At 56.9% G+C, this 24,415-nt stretch overlaps 2 protein-coding genes across 9 annotated transcripts; one reads left to right on the top strand and one right to left on the bottom strand.

Moving 5' to 3' along the window:
• Positions 1-1,154: 1,154 nt before the first annotated feature.
• CLCN2 (chloride voltage-gated channel 2) lies at positions 1,155-15,160 on the top strand. Of its 3 annotated transcripts, XM_004745153.2 has the most exons (24): positions 1,158-1,414; positions 3,618-3,774; positions 3,927-4,058; positions 4,427-4,555; positions 4,642-4,775; positions 4,881-4,958; positions 5,048-5,126; positions 5,225-5,350; positions 5,452-5,536; positions 5,631-5,732; positions 6,797-6,881; positions 7,021-7,176; positions 7,563-7,632; positions 7,861-7,971; positions 8,198-8,411; positions 8,712-8,845; positions 9,106-9,278; positions 9,400-9,514; positions 9,726-9,799; positions 10,020-10,079; positions 10,231-10,269; positions 10,445-10,549; positions 14,332-14,418; positions 14,550-15,160. In XM_004745153.2, the coding sequence occupies exons 1-24, from the start codon at positions 1,343-1,345 to the stop codon at positions 14,742-14,744; spliced, it is 2,712 nt and encodes a 903-aa protein (XP_004745210.2). In that variant the 5' UTR covers positions 1,158-1,342; the 3' UTR covers positions 14,745-15,160. The 3 variants fall into 3 exon arrangements, 2 of the variants coding, with proteins under 2 accessions (XP_004745210.2, XP_012908037.2); XM_013052583.2 differs by lacking the exon at positions 10,020-10,079; XR_198931.2 differs by lacking the exons at positions 9,726-9,799; positions 14,332-14,418; positions 14,550-15,160 and having other exon boundaries at positions 1,155-1,414; positions 9,837-10,079; positions 10,445-10,546.
• On the bottom strand, positions 15,082-24,372 carry FAM131A (family with sequence similarity 131 member A). 6 transcript variants are annotated; one of them, XM_004745160.3, is made up of 6 exons: positions 23,708-24,372; positions 22,457-22,517; positions 19,081-19,174; positions 18,429-18,611; positions 18,149-18,265; positions 15,082-16,828 (listed from the first exon to the last, which is right to left on the bottom strand). In XM_004745160.3, exons 3-6 carry the CDS (start codon positions 19,148-19,150, stop codon positions 16,353-16,355), a joined length of 846 nt encoding a protein of 281 aa, XP_004745217.1. In that variant the 5' UTR covers positions 19,151-19,174; positions 22,457-22,517; positions 23,708-24,372; the 3' UTR covers positions 15,082-16,352. The 6 variants fall into 6 exon arrangements, with proteins under 6 accessions (XP_004745217.1, XP_004745216.1, XP_004745215.1 ...); XM_004745159.3 differs by lacking the exon at positions 22,457-22,517 and adding an exon at positions 21,325-21,467; XM_004745158.3 differs by lacking the exons at positions 22,457-22,517; positions 23,708-24,372 and adding exons at positions 21,325-21,467; positions 22,109-22,432.
• Between the last annotated feature and the right edge of the window lie 43 nt (positions 24,373-24,415).

Here is a 24,415-nt window from a genome sequence, read left to right as displayed (position 1 = left end):
TCTCCTCCTGAGCACTGCCCCTTCAGCTTGGTACTACCTGTTCCCGCACCACTGCCTTCTCCCTCTGGACGCTGGTCAATGGGCTCCTTCATGCAGGCACTGTCCTCTCCCACAGACACTGGCTCTTCCTTTCTACTGCCCCTTCCTCTTGGGTGCTGGCTCCTCTCACACTGTCCCCTTTCTGGCACTGCCTCTGCCTCCCACATGCCCCTTCATGCTGGTCCTGCGTCGTCCAGCACACTCCCTGTTTCCTGTGCACTGATCTCTCCCCCAGCACTAGCTCCTACATTGCCCATCCACCCTGTGCTCACCCCACCCTCTGCTCTATCCTCCTCCGGACCCTGAGAGAGAACGCAGAGCCCCAGCAGGCTGTTCGCCTCTGTTCCCCCACGGTGGCGAGACGTCAGGAGCTACTCGAGTTTCTCCTTGGGCCCTGCCAGGAAAAAGCGACCTCTGTACCCCCACGCCCGCCTTCCAGGAGGCCTCGCCAGCACCTAGACATCTCTTCCCTCGGGCCTCACCCCTTCACTTTCCCTCCCCACCTCCACCCGGGTACACCCCGCGGGCCGGGCTGTTCCAGGTGCGACTTCCTAGGGAGCCGCGGAAAAGAGGAGGAGGAGGGAGGAGAATGAGAGAGACCGAGCGTCTCCGTTCCGAGCATCACCTCCTCGGCCCCGGCTTCTAGGCCTAGCGAACCCGTCTTGGGTCCCCCCCACCTTTGCTTCTCACCCTCGACAGAGCAGAGGGGCCTTGCCAGGCCCGTCTGAGCCGCTGGCCCCTCCGGAGAAGCCAGAGTGGGCTCCAGTCTGAGAGACAGAGCCCAGAGCCTGATTTAGACGGCCCTGCAGCACCGGCCCCAGGCCCTACCGCCCCGGCGTCTCCAGCCCCATCAGCCCCTCCAGCCGGGACTCCCGGCACCGCGGGCCGGGCTCGGCCCCTCCACGTGCCAGCGGCCCCGCCCCCACTCTAGCCCCCCGCGCCCCTCTCAGTCCCAGGCCTCGGCGCAGAGGGGGAACCAGGTAGAACGTTCCAAGCTCCCCCTTCCGCCTCCCGGCAGTTCGGGAGGCGGCCCCAACGCAGACCCCCGCCCGGCTGGGCCAGCCCCCGTGGATGGGCGGGCGGGCGGAGTGGCGCGGAGGGCACCGCCCTCGGCCCGCCCGCCGAGGAGGGGACGCGAGCGGGAGGCTGAGCCAGCAGCGCCCGCCCGGGGCCCGCCGCACTCTGCACTCGGCCGCCGGGGCGGCAGGGACGGGACGGCTGCCGGCGGGGGCTCTGCGGGCTGGGATCGGAGTCGGGGCCCGAGCCCGAGCCACAGCGGGAGGCCAGAGGGCTGTAGGCAGAGATGGCGGCCGCGGGGGCCGCGGCGGCGGCGGAAGGGATGGAGCCGCGGGCGCTGCAGTACGAGCAGACCCTGGTAAGCGGAGACGAGCCCTGGGGAGCACACTCGGGGACCGCTGCTCCGGGTTACCCTTGGAAGCGCGAGGCTCGGGGGCCTACCCTAACCCCGCCCTAGCCTTCTGAGCTGGGGAAACTGAGGCTCGAGGGCCTGAGAGGCTGGAAGGCTAAAGGGTGGAAAGCTGCATGCAACCGAGGTGGGGGGCGGGGGGCGGGGGCCACTGCAGAGGACAAGGACATCAGGTGCTTATCCCAGGTATCCTTCCATTTACCACCCCAACATACGCGTTTTCTTTGCTCCTCCCTCTCACCACCTGGGCTGAGGTCTCAGCACCCCACTACCCTCTTCCCAGCACCACTCACCCTTGAACTTTTTCTCTTTTCCCTCCCGTTTCCACCATCCGAGACACTCCCTCTGTCCCCACTAAGTGCTTGGCACTATGCTGAAAGTAGAAACAAGAGTGTGTAGAAAGATGTTCAGACCCAAACCCAGCCCCAGCCCTTACCCCTGTGGGGGCTGGCAACCCAGCATTGGCAGGAACCCCTCCGGATTCTCCGGGGGAAGAGGTGACCTGCATCCCGGGGTACAGGAACTTTAGGGAGGATGTGTCAAGCAGGAATGGGTGTGGGAATGGGGACCTTTGTCCATGCTGACTCAGAAGCAGGGGTCCTGGGGCTGTGAGCTGATTATGGTCACCCTTGTAACTTAGTGTTTCCAAAGCCTTTTGCCCCTTCTTGTGTCACAGGGCAGAGGACCCAGTCTCGAGGGAAGAGAATGGGCCCTGTGGCTCCTTTTTACCAGCTTGGGTTGGAATTTGCCCAGGAAGGAGGCAGGGAGGGAATGTCTCCAGGAGGAGAGGTCCTGGGCTGTAGCTGGGGCTGGGAGGTGCCCGTTATGAGAAAGACTGGATGAAACAGGATGACAGGGAGAGGTGGCAAGGGCAGGGGTGGAGCAAGGGGAGAGGGGCCAGCCTTGGCTAGTGGGGGAGGTGTCTTTCAGTCTGCACTGGCTGAGAATGGGGCTTTGGGCAAGGAAGCCAGGCCCCTGACCTCTGAAATGGTGTCTGTCTGTTGCACCAGCCCCATCTCTACCTCCTCCGCCTGGTCTCTATCTCTGGAACGAAACCTCAGGGTCAGGCTCTCTCCCAACACTCTGCTCCAGCCTCTCCCCCTTCTCCTTCTAATCCCTTTGTCTTTCTCTCATACCCTATCACCTCCCCATCATGCACTGTGTCCTGCCTCTTTGTACTCTTTCTCTCTTTTCCTCCTTCCTTCTTCCCCTCTCCTCTCCTCTTTTCTCTTTTCTGCCTCTTCCTCTGGGCTCTCTTTTCCCTTTCTCCTCTCTCTGCTTCCCTCTCCTCCCTCTCTATCACTCTCTCTCTCTGTGTCTCTATCTTTCCCTCCCTCGCCCCCCCCCCACCAACCCCAGCCCCAACAGGAGCCCTTTGTGTCCCGAAGCTCTGCGGGTGGCAGCCGGAATCTACTCCTCCCCGCCCCCCAACACACGCCCAGCTTGGCAGGTCTAGCTGAGGCTCAGCGACTCTCCCTCCCAGCATCCCAGCATCCCCAGTCACAGCCCAGCCATCTGCTTCTGCCACCCCCCAGCCCACCAGTGGAGCTCCAGAGTGGGGGCTAAGACCACCCAACACTCTCCACCCACCCAGAGACTTTCCACTCCCAGCTGGGCTGGGAGGCCGGTGGGGGTAGGGGTGGAGAATGGGGACAAGAGGATTAGGGTGGGTGGGAAGGGTGCAGCGGTGTTGGTCACAGGCTAGAAGCCCAGCAGGAACGTGATAAGGATTGAGGCCCCGCCTGCTCCTAGGCCCAACTCAGCTGCCCCCAGCTCCCTGAGGCCCTCATTGTTGTTACCCTTCCGTCCTTGACCATCCCTTATTCTCTGACCTTCCCTCCTCCCACTTTTGGACTGCCTTAGGTTTTTCCATCTTTTCCTCCTCTGGGGACTTCCCTCCCACTCCTCCTCCGTGCTCCCAGGCAGGCCTGGGAGAAGAGGACCAATTATTCTGCCACCCCCAGCACTGTGCCCTGTACCTTGGCTGTCCCCATCAGTCTGGCCAGCACAGCCCCCACAGTCCACAGTGTGCATTGTTTCCACACCTCAAGTCAAGGGGGCATATAGTGTGGTGGCTGGGAGAAGGGGAATTGATGCAGTGGTCCCCATTCAGCCCACATCTGCTGATGCCCCCATCTTCCCCATTGCTCAGATGTATGGCCGGTATACTCAGGACCTTGGGGCCTTTGCCAAAGAGGAAGCTGCTCGGATTCGCCTGGGAGGGCCCGAGACCTGGAGGGGTCCACCTTCCTCTCGGGCTCCTCCAGAGCTTCTGGAATATGGACAGAGCCGTTGCGCCCGATGCCGCAGTGAGACCTGGGTTGGGGCAGGAGACCTCGCTGCTGTGCCTAGGGGGGTGGGTTCCATAGAGCTACCCACTAGGAGGTGGCAGGTTGGGAGTGGGGCAGAGGTAGGAGCACTTTGGTGCTAGCCTGCCCACTCTTCTCTGCCCTGCTCGCAGTCTGTTCCGTACGCTGCCATAAGTTCCTGGTGTCCAGGGTTGGTGAAGACTGGATCTTCCTGGTCCTGCTGGGGCTCCTCATGGCTCTGGTCAGCTGGGCCATGGACTATGCCATCGCTGCCTGTCTACAGGGTAAGGACAAGGGCTGGCAGGCAGCAGATGGGAAGAAGCAACCTGCTTCCTCCATGCCACACTTGTCCAAGTAGTTTGGCTCCTTGGTGCCTGACCACTTTCCCCAGCCAGCCTGATTGCCCCTTGTTCAGGCACCATCCCTGCCCCTCCCATAGGCCATAATTTCCCTCCCCTCCCCAGCTGACCAGCTTACCTATTGTGATCTTTGTCTCCATGAATGCCCTCTAGGGCCCCCTCTCTACCCCTTGTGCCTAGGCTCTCTGTGATCGGCGTTCCCTGGGATAGCTTGCCATATCAGTATGTCGCAGCAGCTAGGTGGGGACTGGGTGTGTACCCCTGAGGTCCAGTAGCTCATCTTCCCCCCGCAGCTCAACAGTGGATGTCCCGGGGTTTGAACACCAGCCTCTTTCTCCAGTACCTGGCCTGGGTCACCTACCCCATCGTCCTCATCACTTTCTCAGCTGGATTCACACAGATCCTGGCTCCTCAGGCTGTTGGTACAGTGGGAGAGAAGGGGAGGGCAGGGAGGAGAAGTCCTGGAACGGCCACATCAAATGACTCTCCCGGGACATCACCTGTGCAGGCTCCGGCATCCCTGAGATGAAGACCATCTTGCGGGGTGTGGTGCTGAAGGAATACCTCACCCTGAAGACTTTTGTTGCCAAGGTCATTGGGCTAACCTGTGCCCTGGGCAGTGGAATGCCCCTTGGCAAAGAGGTAACCCCAGGTTGGGCCTGAAGGAGTCCCTCCCAGGGGGAGAAGGAAACAGGCCAGGGTCAGGGTGTGTCCCTTACCAACTCAGCACTTGTTCCTACCCCCCAGGGCCCTTTTGTGCATATCGCCAGCATGTGTGCTGCCCTGCTCAGCAAGTTCCTCTCCCTCTTCGGGGGCATCTATGAGGTGAGGGAGACCCTGGGAGAAGGTAGAGGGGCAGCGTGGGCTGTGGGGGTCATGCTGACACCCATCCCCACCACCGCGGCTCTTGGCAGAACGAATCCCGGAACACAGAGATGCTGGCCGCTGCCTGTGCCGTGGGCGTAGGCTGCTGCTTTGCGGCACCTATTGGAGGTAGGCAGTGAGGCGAACCCCCCCAGCCTTGCCCTTGGCCTTCCCTCCTTGGGCCCAGGCCTCAGGCGGCACTGTGCCTTGTCCCCCCACCCATGCAGGCGTCCTGTTCAGCATCGAGGTCACGTCCACCTTCTTCGCAGTGCGGAACTACTGGCGAGGCTTCTTCGCTGCCACCTTCAGTGCCTTCATCTTCCGGGTCTTGGCAGTCTGGAACCGTGATGAAGGTGGGGGGGGGTCACTGGGGGTTGAGGGGAGCCCCTGAGGTGGCTCCAGAGGGGCCCACACACTAAACCTGCCTCCCTCCGCGTCTCTGCTTTCCTTTCAGAGACCATTACAGCTCTCTTCAAAACCCGGTTCCGGCTTGACTTCCCCTTCGACCTCCAGGAGCTGCCAGCCTTTGCGGTCATTGGGTGAGGAGCTCAGGGAACCAGGGTGCATCGGGGACGAGGAGCTGAAAGAAGGAAGACCTCCCCCCCTTTACTCTGGTGCTTCTCCCCTCTCCAGTATTGCCAGTGGCTTTGGGGGAGCGCTCTTCGTCTACCTGAACAGGAAGATTGTGCAGGTGATGCGGAAGCAGAAAACCATCAACCGCTTCCTCATGAAGAAGTAAGTTGGATCTGGGCTTTAGGCCTCTCTGGGTTGGGGGTGGGGGGTTGGCCAGAGATCCGTGAGATGGCAGATAGCAGTTAAAGGTGCCGGTGAGATAGCACTTGGTTGAGAACAGCAGCCAATAGTATTTTCCAGGATGATTGAACATTCTGGCTTTTTATAGGTTACTTCAAAATTGGCACTTCTGGATTTTTCGTCGAGGCATTTTAGATTAAAGAGTAGGACTTCCATGGGGTGCTGGGCTGGCTCAATCAGTAGAACATACCACTCTTGATCTCAGGGTTTAAGTTTGAGCCTTACATTGGGTGTAGAGAGTACTTAAAAATAAAAATTTTTAAAAGTATATATTAAGAAAAAAAAAAAAAAAAAGACTAAGCCTTCCTTAGGCCCTTGGCTTTGGCCTGGCCAGATGGCAGTGCTCCTGGAGAGAGTTTGAGTCTTAATTCCTGCTGTGGAAGCATGGAGGTAGGTGAGTTTTTTTTTCAGAGTGCAGTTCTCTCATTTGTGACCTTGAGGATCAGGAGTGGGGAGGCCTGAGACGTGACTTCTCTTGGGTCTGATGTCCTTCAGAGAAAGGGCAGCCCACTGAACTTGCTCCCTCTGGTACCTTTGGTCAACTTCATGAGTGACCCCAGCTCTCTCCAACACTCACCTTCACTCTAAGTCACCACAGAAAGAGAGACAGAGGCAGAAACTTCTCCACACTCACACGATGCACCCTGCACCCTTCAGCTGGGGCTCCCGAGAACAGGGGAGGAGTCACAGCTCAGAGGTGTCCCAGAGAGGGCTGGGGCGGGGATTGGCCTTTCTGCTGCCTACCTGAGGAGTTACAAGCTGACAGAGAGACATTTGGGTTGATAAGAACCCAGACGGCCCTCTCCCTTGGGGCCATCACACCAGGAACAGTAAAGGGGACCGTCTCTCACAACTGTGTGCTTGCTTCAGTGTGAGGGCCAACACTCCACTGTGACGTGATCCCTGAGGTGTGTGAGGGCACCACTGTCACTAGTCTGTAGTAGGTACACCGCCCGAGTTTGATGCTATGAAACCCACGTCTCTAGACGCCTGCTCTTCCCGGCTCTGGTGACCCTGCTCATCTCCACTCTGACCTTCCCCCCTGGCTTTGGACAGTTCATGGCTGGACAGGTAAATCCAGGCAGAACAGAGACTTGGGCTTTGCCTTGGGGTATATCCCTTCTAAACCCAACAGCCTTTGCTCTCCTGTGGGTCAGAGACCATTCATGCTGTCTATCCGCCGGCCTGAGGCACGCCTATTCCCCTGTAGCTCTCTCAGAAAGAAACTCTGGTCACCCTGTTTGACAACCGGACATGGGTCCGCCGGGGCTTGGTGGAGGACCTCGAGCCACCAGGAACCTCACAGGCCTGGAGCCCGCCACGTGCCAATGTCTTCCTCACCTTGGTCGTCTTCATTCTCATGAAGGTAGGACTCCTTACGTATGTCGCTAATGCTGACCTGGGCTTGCCAGGTGACAGACACTGTTCTAAGTATTTCCCGTATGGTAATCCCTTTTAAACCTCACAACAGTACTGTGAGAAAGGAACTGTCAGTAGCCCTGTCCTAAAGATGGGAAGTCCAGGCACAAAGAGGTTATGTAATTGGCCCAGAGCGAGATGGCAGAGTGAGATTTGAACCTAAGCCATCTGGTTCTGGAGTCCTCCTCCTTCTTTCGCCTCTGGGGGATTCTGGGAGAGCTGGAAATTTGTGTCTGATGGATAATAAGCAAGGTAGGCTCCTCAGGGTGGAGCTGGGGGCTGTCAGGGGCCTGGCGGGGACTCCTGCCTGTTTGAACAGCCAACTGCCCACAGTTCTGGATGTCTGCGCTGGCCACTACCATCCCAGTGCCCTGCGGGGCCTTCATGCCAGTCTTTGTCATTGGTGAGTCCTCAGCTGCCTGTTGTCCTTGCCCGCACCCTTCCCACCCGCCAACCGTCCCCTCTCTGCCTGGGAGTGGGTTTTGGTCCAGCCCCAGCCCCCACCCCCCTGACTGTCCCCTGTACTGAGTGACCCACTGGCCCCTTCCCCACCTTCTGACCCTCTTTCTTCCTAGTGCCCCCCACCCTCCCCCTCCACTACCTGTTTCTCTTCCCACCCCCCTCCCTGAAGGAGCAGCATTCGGACGTCTGGTGGGCGAAAGCATGGCTGCCTGGTTCCCAGACGGGATTCACACTGATGGCAGCACCTACCGGATCGTTCCTGGGGGCTATGCAGTGGTGGGTGAGTGCTCTGGAGCCCCACCTGTCTTGAAGACCCCTGGCCTGGCCACTGTGTCTGAGGTTCTGGTGCCCCCTGCTGGCAGAAACCAGGTTTCCCTCAGATGCAGAAGCCAGTTTCCAGGTCTGTAACTGGGTGGCTCTGAAGGCTCCCAGAGGACCATCTCTGGGCAGGGAGGGTCCTCTGGGAGCCTGGGCACCCTGAGGAGACTCTGGGTGCCTCTCTCCAGGGGCAGCCGCTCTGGCAGGAGCAGTGACACACACAGTGTCCACGGCTGTGATCGTGTTCGAGCTCACAGGCCAGATCGCCCACATCCTACCCGTCATGATCGCCGTCATCCTGGCCAACGCTGTTGCCCAGAGCCTACAGCCCTCACTCTATGACAGCATCATCCGGATCAAGAAACTGCCCTATCTGCCTGAGCTGGGCTGGGGCCGCCACCAGTATGGAGGGCTGAGCGACAAGGGGGGTGCGGGTGAGGGTTGGGAGGACCCCTCAGACCCATCTCCAGCCAGGTCCTCAGCCAGCGAAGCTGGAAGACCAGCTGCCCTGCTCCCTCCTGGCCAGAGCTGCCCCGTCCACAATGTGGGGGAGGCCATGGCTGGCCCCACTTGATCATACTCCTTGCCTTTTAGCTCTTGTCCCTGCAGGCTTTAGGGTCTTCTTTAAGGCCCTTGGATGTAGTGCTCTGGGCCACCCTACCCATCATGAGCACATACCCAGTGCCTCCCGTCTGCCCTCAGACAATACCGGATGCGAGTGGAGGACATCATGGTACGGGACGTTCCCTATGTGGCCCTCAGCTGCACCTTCCGAGACCTTCGGCTGGCTCTGCACAGGACCAAGGGCCGCATGTTGGCCCTCGTAGAGTCCCCTGGTGAGAGCAGGAGGGGACCCCAGTGCTAGTGGCATCTCCCAGGGTTGCCACTCAGGAAGAGGGAGAGCTCAGGAAGCTCAGAACCAGTGTCCTTGGTTCCAAAGGGATCAGGCCAGCATTGGCCATCCAGAAGTTCCCTCTGGTATGTGGCCTGTGTCCAGGGCCACACTCGGGGTGTGAAAGAAGGCCAGGGGGTTGGGTAGGAGGACCTCCCGCCCAGCTACTGAGTCCTCGCTCGTCCTCGCTCCTGCTCTGTCCAGAGTCCATGATCCTCCTGGGCTCCATTGAGCGCTCACAGGTGGTGGCTTTGCTGGCGGCCCAGCTGAGCCCAGCTCGCCGGCGGCAGTATGCGCAAGAGCGTCGGGCTGCCCAGACCTCTCCACCTCCTGATCAGGAAAGTCCCCCCAGCCCTGAGGCCTCTGTCCGCTTCCAGGTGAGGAGGAAAAGAGCCACAGGCGCACAAACTTCCTAAATGCCATGTAGACTGATTGGGAGGGCGACATAGAGGCAATCTAGGGCCATAGCCTTCACCAGCCCCTTCCTTGCCCTTGTAGGTGAACACAGAGGATTCAGGTTTCCCTGCAGCCCGGGGAGACACTCACAAGCCCCTGAAACCTGCTCTCAAGAGGGGGCCCAGCAACACCGTGAACCTTGGGGAGAGTCCCACAGGTGAGCCTGCCTCCCACCAGCAGAGCCAGAACCCACCCCTGAGATTTTACTTGATCACAGCCCAGGTGAGAGGCTGTCCAGACAGGCCTGGGGTAGAACCTGGACACCCTCCTCTTGCCCTCCTCACCTCCTGCTGGTCCTCTCCCTCAGAGATGACATTGCCACCCCCACCCCCAACCCCCACCCCCCCACCTTGTGTTTGGGAACACAGGGAACATGGAGCAGGCAGGCATCACTCTCAGGAGCCTCTTCTGTGGCAGTCCACCCCCCGAGGCTGCTTCAGAGGTGAGTGGTTGGAGTCTCTCTGTCTCTTTCTTTCCAGCTCTCTCTGACACTGAGACTACCTCTCCATTTACCCTGCAAAGCCTGCCTCCATTCTCCCTGCCCTTCTGCCCTCCCAGACGTCAGCTCTGTCCCTGCTGCGTGCCCTTCCTCTCAGCTCTGCCGCTTACCCTCACCTCCCTCCCTGTAACATCAACTCCTCTTCTCTCTGGCTCTAACAAAGTTGGAGAAGTCGGAATCAGGTGACAAGCGCAAGCTGAAGCGGGTCCGAATCTCCCTGGCGGTAAGCACTCTCTTCCTTCCTGCAGCTCAGGAGCACTAGCCAGGGAGGGCTGGGGTCTAGGGCATCAGCCTCTCCAAGCTGGGGTGGGGGGTTACACCTTCCTCCACCTCCCCCCAGCTACTAGCTGCCAACCTCCCTCCCTCTCTCCTAGAGTGACTCAGACCTGGAAGGAGAGATGAGCCCTGAGGAGGTAAGGTGTGACTGGACTCTGGACCCTCATTCTGCCTGGGAGTATGTAGTCATCATCATTGCCGCTGTCCCCATGGGAGGGACCATGGGATGGGAAAAGGGGCAGGCCTGCTTTCAGGGAGCTGAGAGCAGATATTGGCACCTTTGCCCTAATCCTCTTGGTCTCATACTCTCAGATTCTGGAATGGGAGGAACAGCAGCTGGATGAACCTGTCAACTTCAGTGACTGCAAAATTGACCCTGCCCCATTCCAGCTGGTAGAACGGACCTCTTTGCACAAGGTAGGGGCCAGGGCCCGGGGGCTGGCCTGGGCTCTCAGGAGCATGGGTTGGAGGGGATCTAGTTCCTCCCGCAGCTTTGGACACAGGCCAGTGGGGGAAAACAGGACAGCAGAGGGTAGGCTCTTTGCTGAGATGTTTTTCAGACACACTGCCTCAAAAGATGGGAGGCTGGGAGCCAGGGCCCCTTAGCCTCTTCCTGCCTACTGGGGAGCCAGGCATCATTTTTCCTCTGGTCAGCCTTGCCCCCAGGGAACTCTGGACCAAACCGGCAACAAAGACAGGGTTTGAGCTGGGTGGAAGCCAGAAGGCCAGGCTAGGGTCAGAGCCAGGCGGGAGACTGCCAGCACCCAATAAGGCTGATACACCCACGCTGAAAAAAATGGGTGAGAAACAAGCAGGACAAGAAAATCCAATAAACAAGCTAACAAACATCCAAGTAGGGGTGGAGACACTGCAGAGAAGAGATAAACAAAGATGAGAAACGCCTAGTGGGGGGCTTGGAATGTCAGACCCCAGAAAGTCTGACTTAATGTAGGCCAAAGGAAAACTGGTAGAGAACCAGGAAGCTAGCTCAGGAGAAGGGCAAGACAGCCTGCAGAAGTGGGGAGAAAACTTGAGTGCAGACAGGTTGGTGGAGGGAGAGGCGGATACTGGAGGGTAGGGGCTCCCCAGCACGGAGCCACTGCATCAGCAGGCACCTGCAGGCTTCTAAGGGAATGCGGGCAAACCCAGGAGGGTGCTGGGGTAAAAACCCAAGTATTTTAGCTCCATTGTTGACAGATTTAAACAGTGCACGCCTCCAAGACATGGGGGTTGCCGACAGGCAGCGGAGGAAGGCTCCCAAGATCTGCAGCCCCGGCAGCTAGCCGAGGTGCAAACTGTGCCTAAGAGCCAGCCTATCTCAGACAAGCAGGGGCTGGACCAGAAAGCACAGGGCACAAAGAAACAGAAAAGCAAAAGGTATTTAAAAAAAAAAAAAAGCAAAAGGCAATAAAGGAATGTATAAGCTTTTGGGTAAAGATCTCAGAGTAACTGGGAAACTACAGTACAACTGCAAGAAAATCCATAGGCCTGAGAATACACTGAGTTTTTATTTAAAGCCTTTCTTCCTAAAACCTCTAAAGTTTTTCTGTCATCCTGCTGAGTCCTCAAATATCCCATGATGATGATGGTGATAATAATGTTGCCATTTTTTTTGTGTCTGCTATGTGTCAGGCACTTGCTAAGTTTTTCATGTTTAATTTAATCCTCATAACAAGACTGAGAAATAGATATTGTGATATTCCAGTTTTTATAGATGAGGACATTGAGATGCAGAGAAGTTGAGCAAGTTGCCCAATGTCACACAGCTAGTAAGCAGCACAATCGGACTGGAACCCAAGGTGGCCTGACCCAAAAGCCTGGGGACTTAACCACTTTAATTAATACCCGGGGAGACTAAGGCAGTGAGGAGGTCCCTTGCCTGAGTCAGTACAGCAGAATGAGTCCCAGAGCCCAGATTTCCTGGCCTCAGTCCCAGGATTCTTTCAGAAGGCTACGTTGTTGTCCCTCCCCCTGTCAGTTCACTGTTCCCAAGCGCGAGATGTGCAGGCCCTCCAATGGGCTTCCTGGTGTCTAATTAAATTTAAGTGAAAAAGAACAAAGTAGGTGTTTGTTACAAACTTAAAAATCAGAGGAAGAGAAGAAGCCTTTGAGGAACCGACTAACAAAAGTACAAAGAACTGGACGCGATAAGAACATAAAAGATTAGAATTCAAAATGTCCTTGCAGGCCTGAGGAATCAATCAGTAGTAGCCTAATCAAGTTCAGGAGAAGAACATTCAGGAGGAGAGAGAATTCATTGGAAACTAGGAAGCAGGGAGACTAGAGTAGACCAACCCTACCGGCACGATGCCACTTTCATTCTGAGGCCACCTGCAGGCAGGCAAGCAGTGGGGGAGGCAAGGTTGCCAAAGCTACTGCCAGGCTTTTACCCAAATCCTCAGTTGACCATGTGTAAGCTGGCTGTGTAGCCTCGGTGAATTTCTTAGCCTCTCTGGGCTTCACTTTCCTTGTCAGTCAAAGGTTTTTCTTTGGAGGAAGGACTTGATACAGGATATTTAGAACAGTGCTGGCCATAGTAGGAGCTAATTCAAGTTTGAGAAAGCTCAGAGGATGGCAGAGCCAAGTTAGAGGGAAGGGAGACCAAAAACAGAACTCACGAGGATGTTGTGGTAAGGATGGTGAGGGCATCAGAGAGAATGGCCAAGATGTTCTGAAAGCAAATCAGCAGTGCTTGGTGACTGCCCGGGACCAGTGGTTTGCAAACCTAAAAGACAGACAGCCTCCCAGAAGCTCATTCTCACTAGGACCGTGGAAAAAAAGAAAAATCCAGGGGAATGATCTAATAGGACACTTGAGAGAAGATAGAGGGATAATTAAACCATAAGAAGACAAAGTTAGGGATTATTAAGACAAGAAATCTCATAATGGTATATTTCCCTTTGAAGTCAGAGGAGGAAATTAAAGGAAACATGCAGCACGTAGAATTCAAGTTAGATATGAGGAAGAATTTGCTAATAACCACAGGACAGTTATGATAAAGGTATTAAAAGAGCACAGAGAAGCTGTTCTAACACTGAACTTCTAACTTCTGTTGTAGGTACTGTCATGCCTTAGCTGGAGAGTTAAGTTCTGGAAGTCCGTTACTAAAAAAAAAATTTAGTAACTGTTTTAAGAAAATATTTTTAAAGCTTTCAGACAGTTATAATGAGTTCTGAGTAACTGGTACTCGAAAGCTGGGTTATTAATGCCCATTTGGATTCAGACACTAAGCCAAGAAGCTTACAAGTACACTCAAAACACAGTAATAAGTGATAGGCCCCAAATTCCAGGAAGTGCTGTATCAGGAGAGTGGTGTTCAAGACATCTGGCCCAAGAAAATCTACTTAGGACACAAGGGGAACTGGTTGATAATTTCTGAGCCGTTGGGGATTACATGTGAAAGTTGGGAGGAGAGCCCAAACCAAGAAAAACATGGGAGGCTGTGGATGGCTGTCGCTTCCCCGGACTTCAGGCTCCGTCTGAACAGTACCTGGGATGCTACTCAGCCCTGGGAGAGCCAAACTATAGGTGAGACATGGAGTGCTTCCGCCCACGACAGTCGGTCAGAGCCAGGGAGAGGGGCCACTTCCAACAGCCAGCCAGCTGGAGGCAAATAGGAAGCATGCATCAGCCACTAAAGTCGGGGTGAGAGGCACAGAGCTTAGGGCTGATGGCCTTAAAGGGCAGGGACACTCTGTGACTGGACACCTGCGCAGAACTGATGTCACACTTCCTCCTTTGGCAGCATGAGGGAAAGCTCCTTCTGGAGCTGTGAAGTCACTTCAGCACTGAGCTCGTGCTGCCTCTCCCACAGGATGGGTAGCATCCTTACATCTCAGAACAGGACTGAAATTAGTTGCTGATTTCAGAAAGACCTAGCGCAGTGCCTGGCCAATCATTAGGTGTCATATTTGAACAGTTCTCTCCTCCATCATCCTCCTTTATTCTAACCTGGGACGAAGAATCCTTCCTCTGTTTCTTCATCAACATAAGGAACGTAAAGATAACCATTATCATGTTTCTGAGGCTTGGCTGTGGAAACATTCTCATTCTTTTCCCTCTGGTGGTTCTCCCTTCCCCCGACCATCTAGGGTGCCCCTCCTTCCCCCAGCCCCATCTTGTCCTGGGCTGCTCTGGCCAGTGATTTAAAACCGTACCCTTGCGTGTGATGTCCAGTGTGTTTTCTCCCGACCCCACAGACTCACACCATCTTCTCACTACTGGGAGTGGACCACGCTTATGTCACCAGTATCGGCAGACTCATTGGGATTGTCACTTTAAAGGAGGTGAGATGATCAGTGGCCACTAAACCATTTCTGCTTCGGAAAAGGCATGCACGCTTGCGTCCAGCCCACCAAGGGGTGGAGTCTGAGCACAGAGCTTGGAGTTTGCACATCTGACCCTCTCCCCCTTCCAGCTCCGGAAGGCAATTGAGGGCTCCGTCACAGCACAGGGCGTCAAAGTGCGGCCGCCCCTTGCCAGCTTCCGTGACAGCGCCACCAGCAGCAGTGACACAGAGACCACAGAGGTGCATGCACTCTGGGGGCCCCACTCCCATCATGGCCTCCCCCGGGAGGGGAGCCCTTCTGACAGTGATGATAAGTGCCAGTGAACCCTTAGATGGGCAGCCTGAGATGGCAGTGGCCGTGCTGATCCTGAAGCTCTCCTGTTCCTTCTGCCGTGGGAAAGGAGGTGGTTACACTAAGGGCTGGAGCCCTAGCCCCCCTTCCAGGCCTGGGGGGTCCCAAGCTCCTCCCAGTTGGTCCTCCCCGGACTCTGAGTGCCCACCTGCAGCAAATGTTCCATGGGCAGGAAGACCAGCATCCACCCGACAGGGTAGGGGTGGAGGCACTGGACCCCTGCTCCCCCTTGGAGGGGGAAAAGGGTAGAACTAAGATGGGTTTATACTGGAACCTCCTCCAATGACCAGATGTATATAGAGATTTACAAAGATTTTTATATTAATTTAATAAAACAAATTCTTAAATAGAACAAAATAAACACCTAATGAGCCACTTATGTATAGAATGCCTGTGCCCATCAGCTCTTGTTCTTACCTTGGGCCGTCTCACCTGCCAAAGCCTACAAGGCTCCGAATTCTTCAGCCACCCACAGCCCCCACAGCCACCCAGCTCCAGAGCTCAGTGTCTATGGAATACTGACCCACAGAGCTGCCACTGCTCGGTTATCAAACCCTAGCTGGGGCAGAGGCCCTTGGTACTGTAGTTTGGCCTTGGATTCAGCCAAGAAAGGCACTACCCTCCTCCTTCCCCAAGGAGAGACACTCCCATATGACTGTCACTTGTTGGCACAGTTCCTGCCAGGCTCAGGCGTCAGCAGACAGCTGCCCAGCCACCCGCATGGCCCCCTTGTGGTCCTCTCTGGAAGAACATGGCCGTCACTCACGGCTCCCCAGCAACCAGGGCCACCCACTCCTCCTCCCAGCTTGGCTCTAAGGAGAACCTGGGGTATGGGGCAGCCAGACAGGCTGGGAGCCACTGGGACCCTGCCCACACATCCTACAAGGGGCCAGGAAAAGGGTGGAGATTAGATGCTTTCATCAATCCAGTGCCTCCCAGAGAACACCCCGACTGAAAGAACAGACCAAAACCCCTCTTTTTTTAGGAAAAAGAAGAAGATTTAGAGATGATGGAGAGGCGAAGCACAGCACGAGCCCAGCTGGGCAAGGGGCCCTTGGGGGGCGGCTCAAGCCTAGGCTCCAGGAGGGTAAGAGCCAGCCCACCCTGGGGTAGGGGGATTCTATCGAGCACTGCACATGGACTTAAGAGGTGGAGAGAAGCAGAGAAGAGAGAGGCGTGGGGAAGGGGGCGGGGGCGCCGGGCTCCCTCCTGTTCCACCCCACAAGGCCCAGTCACAGCCACCCCCTTAGGGGTTCACATCATCCAAGGAGGAAATGTGTATGTGGCGTTTTTGATTTAAGAACATGAACATCACTGTCTGCCACAGCTGTAGCCATGCCCCAGGGGCCCCGGGCAACCCCCGGCAAACCCCAGGAGTGGGGGCAGGACATGCGCCCCCAACCTGCCCCTGCCTCCTCTCCAAACACTTTCATGCAAAACACACAACGGAGGAGTGAGCGCTCCCAGGAGCCCTCTAGGCTTTGGAGCTCTGCCGGAAGCCTCTCGCCCGCACTTGGGCACAGAGGCTCTGCCCCCAGCGGTGGCCGGGAGCCACATGCCACCACCAGGCATGATCTGGGTCACTGTTCCTCCGGCTCGGCCTCATCCTCGTCTAAGGACACCACCCCAGAAGAAGCTACATCAGAGGCTTGCCGCTGCCGTTCCCAGCTGCCCACCGGTGGCGGGCAGAGAGGCTGGCAGTCCTTGCAGGGGGCTGGCTCCTCCTCGGCGGGGGAAAGGCAGGACTCCATGAGGGGCGAGTTGTAGAGTGAGTCCTGGGCCTCCAATGGGCCCAGGCTACGGAAGGCACTTTCCCGGCTGGGGGGCAGTTTGGCGAGGAGCAGCTCGTCGCCCAGCAGCTGGGAGGCCAGGCGGGCTGGGGAGCCCAGCAACCCATCCTCCAGGCTGCACAGACTGGAGCACAGGGTCTCTGGGGACACGGTCTGCGAGCAGTCGCTCTCAGGCTCCACAGAGCCCTGGCGCACAGGCCTGGAGAATCGGTGGCCAGTGAAGAGGTCCTGGAGATGGGGCCCCAGAGGCAGCTGTCCGGCCATCTCTGCAGGGGGGAGAGAAAAGATTAGCCCTACTTGCCCTGTTTCAGTCGGCCCACCTGGAAGTCACATTCTCCCTGCTCCAGCCTCGGCACCACTAGTTTTGGGGGCAAAGGGTAGGAGCTGGGTAGATTTGGGCAAGTCACAGCCTCTCAGTGCCTATGTTTCCTTAATAATAAATTTGGGAATCCAATATAAAAGAACATAGTATACAGTAAGAGGGCGATAAATGCACAGATACCACACAAGGTGGTGCTGCTGGTTTCCCCGCACAAGGGAAACCTGTCCGAGGCAGTGAGTGGCGGACTGGAGTTCAGCCCACACTCTGCTCACCCAGCAACGAGGCCTAACATGGGGCTGTGCCTGCCAGAGAAACAGGTGCTTTTTTCGAATCTGCACAAAGGTTCTATGTGGGGTAGCAGTGGCCTTGGATAAATGTTAAGTTATTATCATTATACCAGGGGTCAAAGCAAGCCTGGAACTCAATCAAACAAGAACATTTGTGGTTCAAGGCTCCGTCTTGGCCTCAGGCACCCAAATCAGTCACCTCTGGACCACAGCAGAGGTCTGATGTATTGCCAATCTGCTCTCCTGGATTGGCCCTGGAGAATCTGTTAATTAGCTGGATGGGTGGGGGCTGGTGGAGGCAGTCTTCAAAGGCAAAGACATACAGGGATGGGGGCGGTGTCGTGAGGCATGAGCCCAGAAGCTACAGAAGAAGTCAGCCATGTGGTCCAGGAACTGGAAGATGAAAGGAGGGCCGTGCACAGCTGCACAGCCCTGCAGGGTCCCCTTTGCAAGCACAGGCCCAGAGAACAGCCCAGAGACAGGTCTCAGATGGAATTCAAGGAGGCTGAGCCTGAGCCAGCAGAGCCCTGTGGGCAGTCCGGGCCCAGCATGCCTTCCTGTTTGCCTGGGGCCGAGGCCCTGGGAGGTGCTACATTGCCGGTCCATCTGTGCTGCCACAGCTGCCAGAGGGCTCCCCCGAAACGAAAAGGGAAGGCACAGCAGAACCCCCCCCGCCCCGCCCCAAGAGATGTAGTCGCCCAGAAGGTGTCAGGGAGGTCTCTGGACCATGAGGCCCAACAGCACAGATGGGCAGAGAAGGTTCAGCATGTGTGCAAAAGGAACTACTTGGTTTGCAGTTGCTGACTGCCCACCCATGAGCATGACTAGCTCTCTTGCCCCTGGAAGGTCAACGACTGCCTGGACAGGGTCTGCCCCACCCTCCCCTTCGGAAGACTGAGCTCTGAATCACAAGGCCTCTCAGGCAGTGCCCCCGTCCCACCAGCTGGGAGTACTGGCCTTGCTTGCCTATCCCTCACCTGAGTCAGTTCCTCCAGCAAAGTCTTCATCATAGGATTCATCGGTGGAGTCCTCGCCGTCCACTGAAGACCATGCCCGGAGCTTGGCTTCTGCAATGGCAAACTGCTCAGCCACGCCTGTCAGGGAGGCCAAAGAATTTATCAGCAGAGAAGGTTCATTAGCAGGATTAATTAGCTGAAGAACTAAGACCAGGGCTCAGGTTGGAGACAGGAGAGAGAAGAGATGGGGCTGTGGGAAGAGCATCCCAATGACAAACATGTGGCTGACCCCTGTCCCCACCTGCCGCAAAGCGAGCCTCTTGTTCGCCCTCGCTGAGGTCTGAATAGGAGGAAAAGGCTGATTCCAGGGCAGCAGGGGAGTCGCTTGGCTTGCTCCAGCCCTTCCACTCAATGAGGTGAGCCACTCGGCCCTGCGCCATGGCGGTGGGCTTGGTCACGTGGTCCTTCACCACCTGAGAAATACCTGCGGGTGGGGCAGGAGGAGGAAGCCTGCTGAGGGCACAGGCCATGGAGGGATATGGAAGGGTGGTGGCAGTTAGGGTCCACATGTGCCTTTGGATCGGCAGAGGGAGCTGAGCGGCATCTGAGAAGGGGAGGAAGAGGGAGATCCCAGCTAGAGCTCACAGGATACAGTGAGCTGTATCCTGAAGGGTATGTGCAAAAGGAAGCAGGAAGGACAGGGGCGCTTGGGTGGCTCAGTCAAAGGTCTGTCTGCCTTTGGCCCAGGTCATGATCCCAGGGTCCTGGGATCAAGCCCCGCTTTGGGCTTCCTGCTCGGCAGGAATCCTGCTTCTCCCTCTCCCATTCCCCCTGCTTGTGTTCCCTCTCTCGCTGTGTCTCTGTCAAATAAATAATAAAAATCTTTTTAAAAAGGGGGGTGGAGGGAAGCAGGAAGGACAAACTGGCCAGAGGTATGGGAGAAGGGTGCGTACCATGCAGGGAGGATCTGGCCAGCGCAGCAATCTCCTGGATGGTTAGGGCTCTCCGGGACTTGGGCAGCATCGCGACTGTGTCTCCAACATTCACCTTGGGTTGACAGCAGCAGAGGGTCAGTGCTCCAGCAACCACAGCATCCCCCTCCATGCCCACAGCCCACCCAAGATGTCATGGGGATACAGGAGCTGGGAAGAGATGCCAGGGCAGCACATATGTGCCAGTGGCTTCTGGGATATGTAAGAGGGACAATAAGAAGCCAGGGCCAGCAAGCCATGTTCTCTCAAGGAGCAGCAGAGATTTGGGCTGACCTGAAGGAGCAGAACTGCAGCTGCCACCCCCAGCCCCATCTTCCCAGCTCCCAGAGGAAGGAGGCAGGTTGGAAAGTCAAGAACCATGGAGTGGGGCCTTTGATAAGAAAAAAAAGGGGGAAGGGAGAAAGCTACACCATCAAGGACTTCCTCGGGTTCTCTCCTTTTTGCCCCTCTCCTCCTCTCAGTCTTCAGACATCTCAGTCTTCTGTTTCTACAGCCGCAGACTCAGCATGACCAAAACCAAACCCAGTACCTTTTCCCACATCTGGTCCTGCTTCCTGACGTTGTATCACCCAACCATTGGCCCCTTCAGCCTGACTCCAAACGTCAGATGTACCAACAACTCTCCCCTAAGCTTGCTCATCCTTTCTACTCTCACTGCCCTCCCTCCCTCCCTCAAGCCCTCAATACCCCATGTCCAGATTAGCACAGCTGTGGCCCCCCAAGCTCCCTCAATTCATGCGATTTTCTCAGCCTAGAATGTTGTGTAAGTGTTCCCCTCCCTCCCCCTGGGGCTGGCTGGCTCTTTCTCATCTTTTGGGTCTCGGCTGAAACATCATAGCCTCAGCAGGGTCTTCCTGGCTACTGTATCAGTTGTCCATCCTCCCTCTGTAACAAGTCACCATCCTCTATGAACATACCCTGTGTGTGTAATCTTGGTCTACTTCGTGTGTTTCCTTATTGGTCACTGGTGCCCCTCACTGGTCTCTAGCTCTTGGAGGAATCTGGTCTCTTTTGGTGACCCCGGTGTTTAGCACAGGGCCTGGTACAGAGTAACCTTCCTAAATACGTAGGCTGAGTGAATGAGGCAAAGTATAAATGTAAACAAATAATCTTCCCCGGAGTGCAACTGGTCACATGTCCTTATTTAAAATCTTTTCTGGGCTCCTCCACTGCCCAGTGAAGTGCTAGCTTCACAGTCAGGCACTGAAGGAGCCCACTCTGAACCTCCTGCCCCCTTCCAGGCCTTGGAATCTGCCACCTAGCTGCTCTGCCCAGGACAAGCCCACTTCCACCTTCCCTGTTAGCAAACAGCCCTCTTGCCTCCCAGGCAAAGGAACCCAATTCTCCCCTGGGCTAAGAACGCCATCCCTGTCTGACAAAATGCTCCCTACCATCTAAGGCCTGACTCAAGTGTCACCTCTTGTTAGGTTTTCAGTCCAGCTTTCTCTGTCTCTTCTTCAGTAGCCCCCACCCCCACCCCAGCACTGCCCTTGCATCTCTCCTGAGGGATCTTGGGATGGCAGGGCCTGACTCTGATTCACCTGGCTTCCTACCTCCACCCCAACCTGGTTCAGTGTTCTTTGGCAAGCCCCGCAAATGTTTCCCTCAAAGAATGAATGAAGTCAGAGGCACATGTGCCCTCCCCGGAATTGCCTAGCTCTCCTGATCAGCTTCCCACCCCTCACAAGAGGGGCTCCACCTGCTCCCTTGACCTCAGCCCCACCCTCTGCTCTCCCCCCAACCCCCACCTCAGTACCTGGCTTACAGGGGCCCCAGGGTGGCGCCGTTAGCTTCCGGCCAGGCCCGGGGGGAGGAGCACCTGCTGGGTGTTTCCTGGCTTGTTCTCCCTCCCTCCCCTCACTGCCCCCAGCCACTGCCATCCGTGCCGCGCAGCTGCGGCCCAGGCCCAGAGAAAAGGTGTGTGTCTCCCTGGCAACCCATCACCATGCAACAGGGTCTCCCAGGATACGGCCTGGGATGCGCTGACGTCAGCGCCCAAGGCGGGAGCAAAGCCCGCCCGCTGGCACCGCGCCGAGCAGAGCAGACCGGCGCGGGGGCGGCCTTGGGGCCCCGCCGGCCGGATAGCGCCTCCGCTCGCAGGAAAAGGGAGCCAGAAGCAGGCTGGCGAGGCGGGGGTGGGGGATACTGATCCCCTTCATGTGAATGCGGCCCCCCTTCCCCCTACCAATACCAGGGGCCCAGCACCTCTGGCAAGTCCTGGCTGTCCACGGAGGAAGGGCGGGAGGACCGGCTCCAGCCTCGGAGGGTCCGAGCAGATCCCAAGGAAGATAGAGAGAGGCCCCGAGGAAGTTCGATCCACTCCACAGCCCAAGCGGGGTCCGAGGCCACTGAGGGGTGGGGGAAAGGCTGTTCACCTGGGCTCCCACTTCTGCCAAAATCCCCATTTTCATCCGGTGCTGCCATATCATTTCTCCTCACCCACCCCCACCTCCCGGAATATCAGCAACCACCTGGTGCTCTCCACAATTCTGAAAACCCCTTCCTGACCTTCAGGCCCTTGGGGCCACTTTGTGGCAGCCAGTGGGCCCCCTTCCTCCTCTGGAGATATTTTGCCATCAGAACCCTAGGGATGAAACCTAAACTTCATAAATTCTCAGTCTTGGGTTTCTCGGCCTATCCATTCCTCTTGGAAAGCACACTGCGTTCTTCCACCACCATCGCCATCCTCCTCCCCACCACCGCCTTGGACCCTTTACAGGCTTGGTGCCTGCCTTCTCTTGGTTCTTTCCTCTCGCCAGCATCAGCTGGTACGCAGTTCTTTTCTCTTCTGAAAAACCCATGATTTTTTCTTTCACCCCAGTCCCCTAAAGCTTTTTTCCTGATGCCCTATCTGGCCCCAGCCTGGTTGTTCCTGTTTCATCCTGGTTCCCAATATCTAAGCCAGAGTAATTTTCCTTTTGCCACCTGAGGACCCTATCCCTCAGCTTCCCCTCACCTCCCAGATCACATCTACAGTCGCTGGTCTCACCTCTGCGACTTGTCTGACAAGTCCATCGTCCTCCAGGCCCTTCACGCTGCCACAGAAACATTTTGCCCAGCACAGAAATCATAGGCATGCTGGCTGTGTTGATGCAGAGAACCAAAAGCCCAGAACCGCTCCAGGCTCAGCTCCCAGTTCTATTCTTATTTTGGCTCCGGATGCTGAGCCAGTCCCCTCCCCACTTGGAACCTGTGCCTAGTCACATAAGGAGAACACTCCTTCCTCTTGGCTTTGAGGAGGTGGGAGTACAAAGGGCCCAGCAGAGCTCTCTGGAGCTCAGGAAGCTGAGGCCCATCCCCTAGACGGTGCCAACAGGCAATGTACATCACAACTGACCTTTAGCTGGAGCAGCCGTCTCTGTCCCTGAGCCTCAGCCAGCTGGTGGTCCCCAGAAACGCTACCAACCAGAAGGAAGATACAAGGTTACAGGCCATCCCTGGCCCCCAGCTGGTACCTAATCAGGGCTCTCAAAGCCATTTCTGAGGTCAGCAAAACTCTCTCCTGACTACAGGAGGGAATGACTTCCTGAACTTCAAGCCTTAGGAGGGCCAGAAGGATCAGAGCAGCCTGCAGCTTCTCAACTTCGAAAGTCATGAGGTTAATTTAGGACTACAAATCCCATAATTCCTCATGGGAACCCAAGGAAAGCACAAATCTCAGCCAGAGACTTAGCTCCAAAGAATCTCAAGTACCAACCACACTAAGGCCTGTATGACCGACCACCTGCCCTGGAAGCCCAGGACCCATTATAAACCCAGCCCTCAACCTCACTACTCCCCACCTGGCCTCAGGCTTGGAGAAATACATGACACTTAAGAAAAGTAGGCTGGTAGACCTCAGCTGCAAAGGACTGAGGCCAGGCCCCAGAGTGCACCACCATCAATGGGAACCAAGACCCAAGCAGCAGGGATCAGCAGTTGTAAGCAGCCCTAATGGCCTCTCTCTCAGCTCCTCTTTCTCACCACAAAGTATGAGGATTTGTTTTTGTTGGGGAGTGGGGGAAGGGAACTAAAACAGTTAAGGTGATCAGGCGCTCACAGGTGCCCCAAATGGGGCCTCAGTCTCCTCCATCAGCCATCTGACTCTAAAGGGAGGAGATAAGTTTTTAGCCAAAACCTCCATAGTGGGGTGCTTGACGGGCTTTGCAGACTGCCCCCTTTAAGGGGGTTGGGACACAACTAGGAGAGGCAGGTTCCCACCAGAGCCACTCCCAGGGCAGAGTAAAGGAGAGGTGTGGGCCTTGGGGGCGACGAGTGTGTGGGTGTGGAAGGCCAGTCGCCATGGACACCTTGCCCCTCCCAAGGCTGTGCGCCTCCTACCCCCCTCAGCGGTGGAAATCCAGGTGGAAAGCCCACGAGTCTAGCCTGCAAAGCCCAGAAGCAGACAGGCCGTGGCAGCGAAGCCGAGTGGATTTGGCCCCCTCTCCGCTCCTGCCCTCTCCTTCCTCTTGTCTGGCCCGCCTCCCGGGTGCAGGCTCCTCCCTCTCCCGACACCGGCCCCCTCCTCAAGGCCCCCACCCATCCGCGGCCCGCGCACCCGGCAGCCGCAGCCCAATTCCCCAACCCGTGCCCGGCCTCCACCTCTTACCCTGACCCGCCGGACTCCGAGAGCCGATACAGCCCATGGCCGGGCACCCAGGCACGCTAGCCCGCGCTCGGGGCCCGGGCCATCGCCTACCACAGGGTCGGGCCGCGGCCGCCACCGGGGAGGGGAGAACCCGTGAGAGGGGAGGGGGTGGGAGCCGCGCGTCCGCCGTCGCTCCCCGGAGAGGGAACCGGGCCGATGACGTCAGCGCGGGGGCGTGGCCATCCGCGTCACCACCCAAGGCAGGCGGGGCGAAATACGTCACAGCCACGCAGGGGCGGCCTAGGGCCGAGTCCGGAAGCACCTCGTCCTCACATCCCAGGCCCGAATGCGGAGCAACCCTGAGGGAAAAGGGTGGGCGGGAACTCACTGGGCCCCGGATGCCAGGCTCGCCGCGTGGGGATGGTCAGACTCCTTGCATCCAGCCCACTCTTTTTTACAGATGAGACCTTGAAGCCATAAAGGACTTCTCTGGCTATAAACAGCTTGAAACACAGGGCTGCCTCTATACACAGGGGCCTGTATCACAGCCTTCTAGGACAGTAAGTCTAGCAATTGCATTCTGGAAGCACCCCACAGCTCTTTCTCTCTCCTCCACTAACCAACAGGGCGCCCCAACCATGTCCGTTTCAAGGGTCCAACCATCCGGGCAGTGACCCTCCGACAGCCCCCCACAATCATGGACAGGGGAAAAGAAAAGAGGGGTGCCAG

Source organism: Mustela putorius, unplaced genomic scaffold (assembly GCF_011764305.1).
Source record: "Mustela putorius furo isolate JIRA1106 unplaced genomic scaffold, ASM1176430v1.1 tig00003834_pilon_pilon_pilon, whole genome shotgun sequence".
NCBI lineage: Eukaryota > Metazoa > Chordata > Mammalia > Carnivora > Mustelidae > Mustela > Mustela putorius.
Note: the sequence above shows the minus strand (reverse complement) of the source record. Positions and strands in the feature narration are given on the sequence as shown.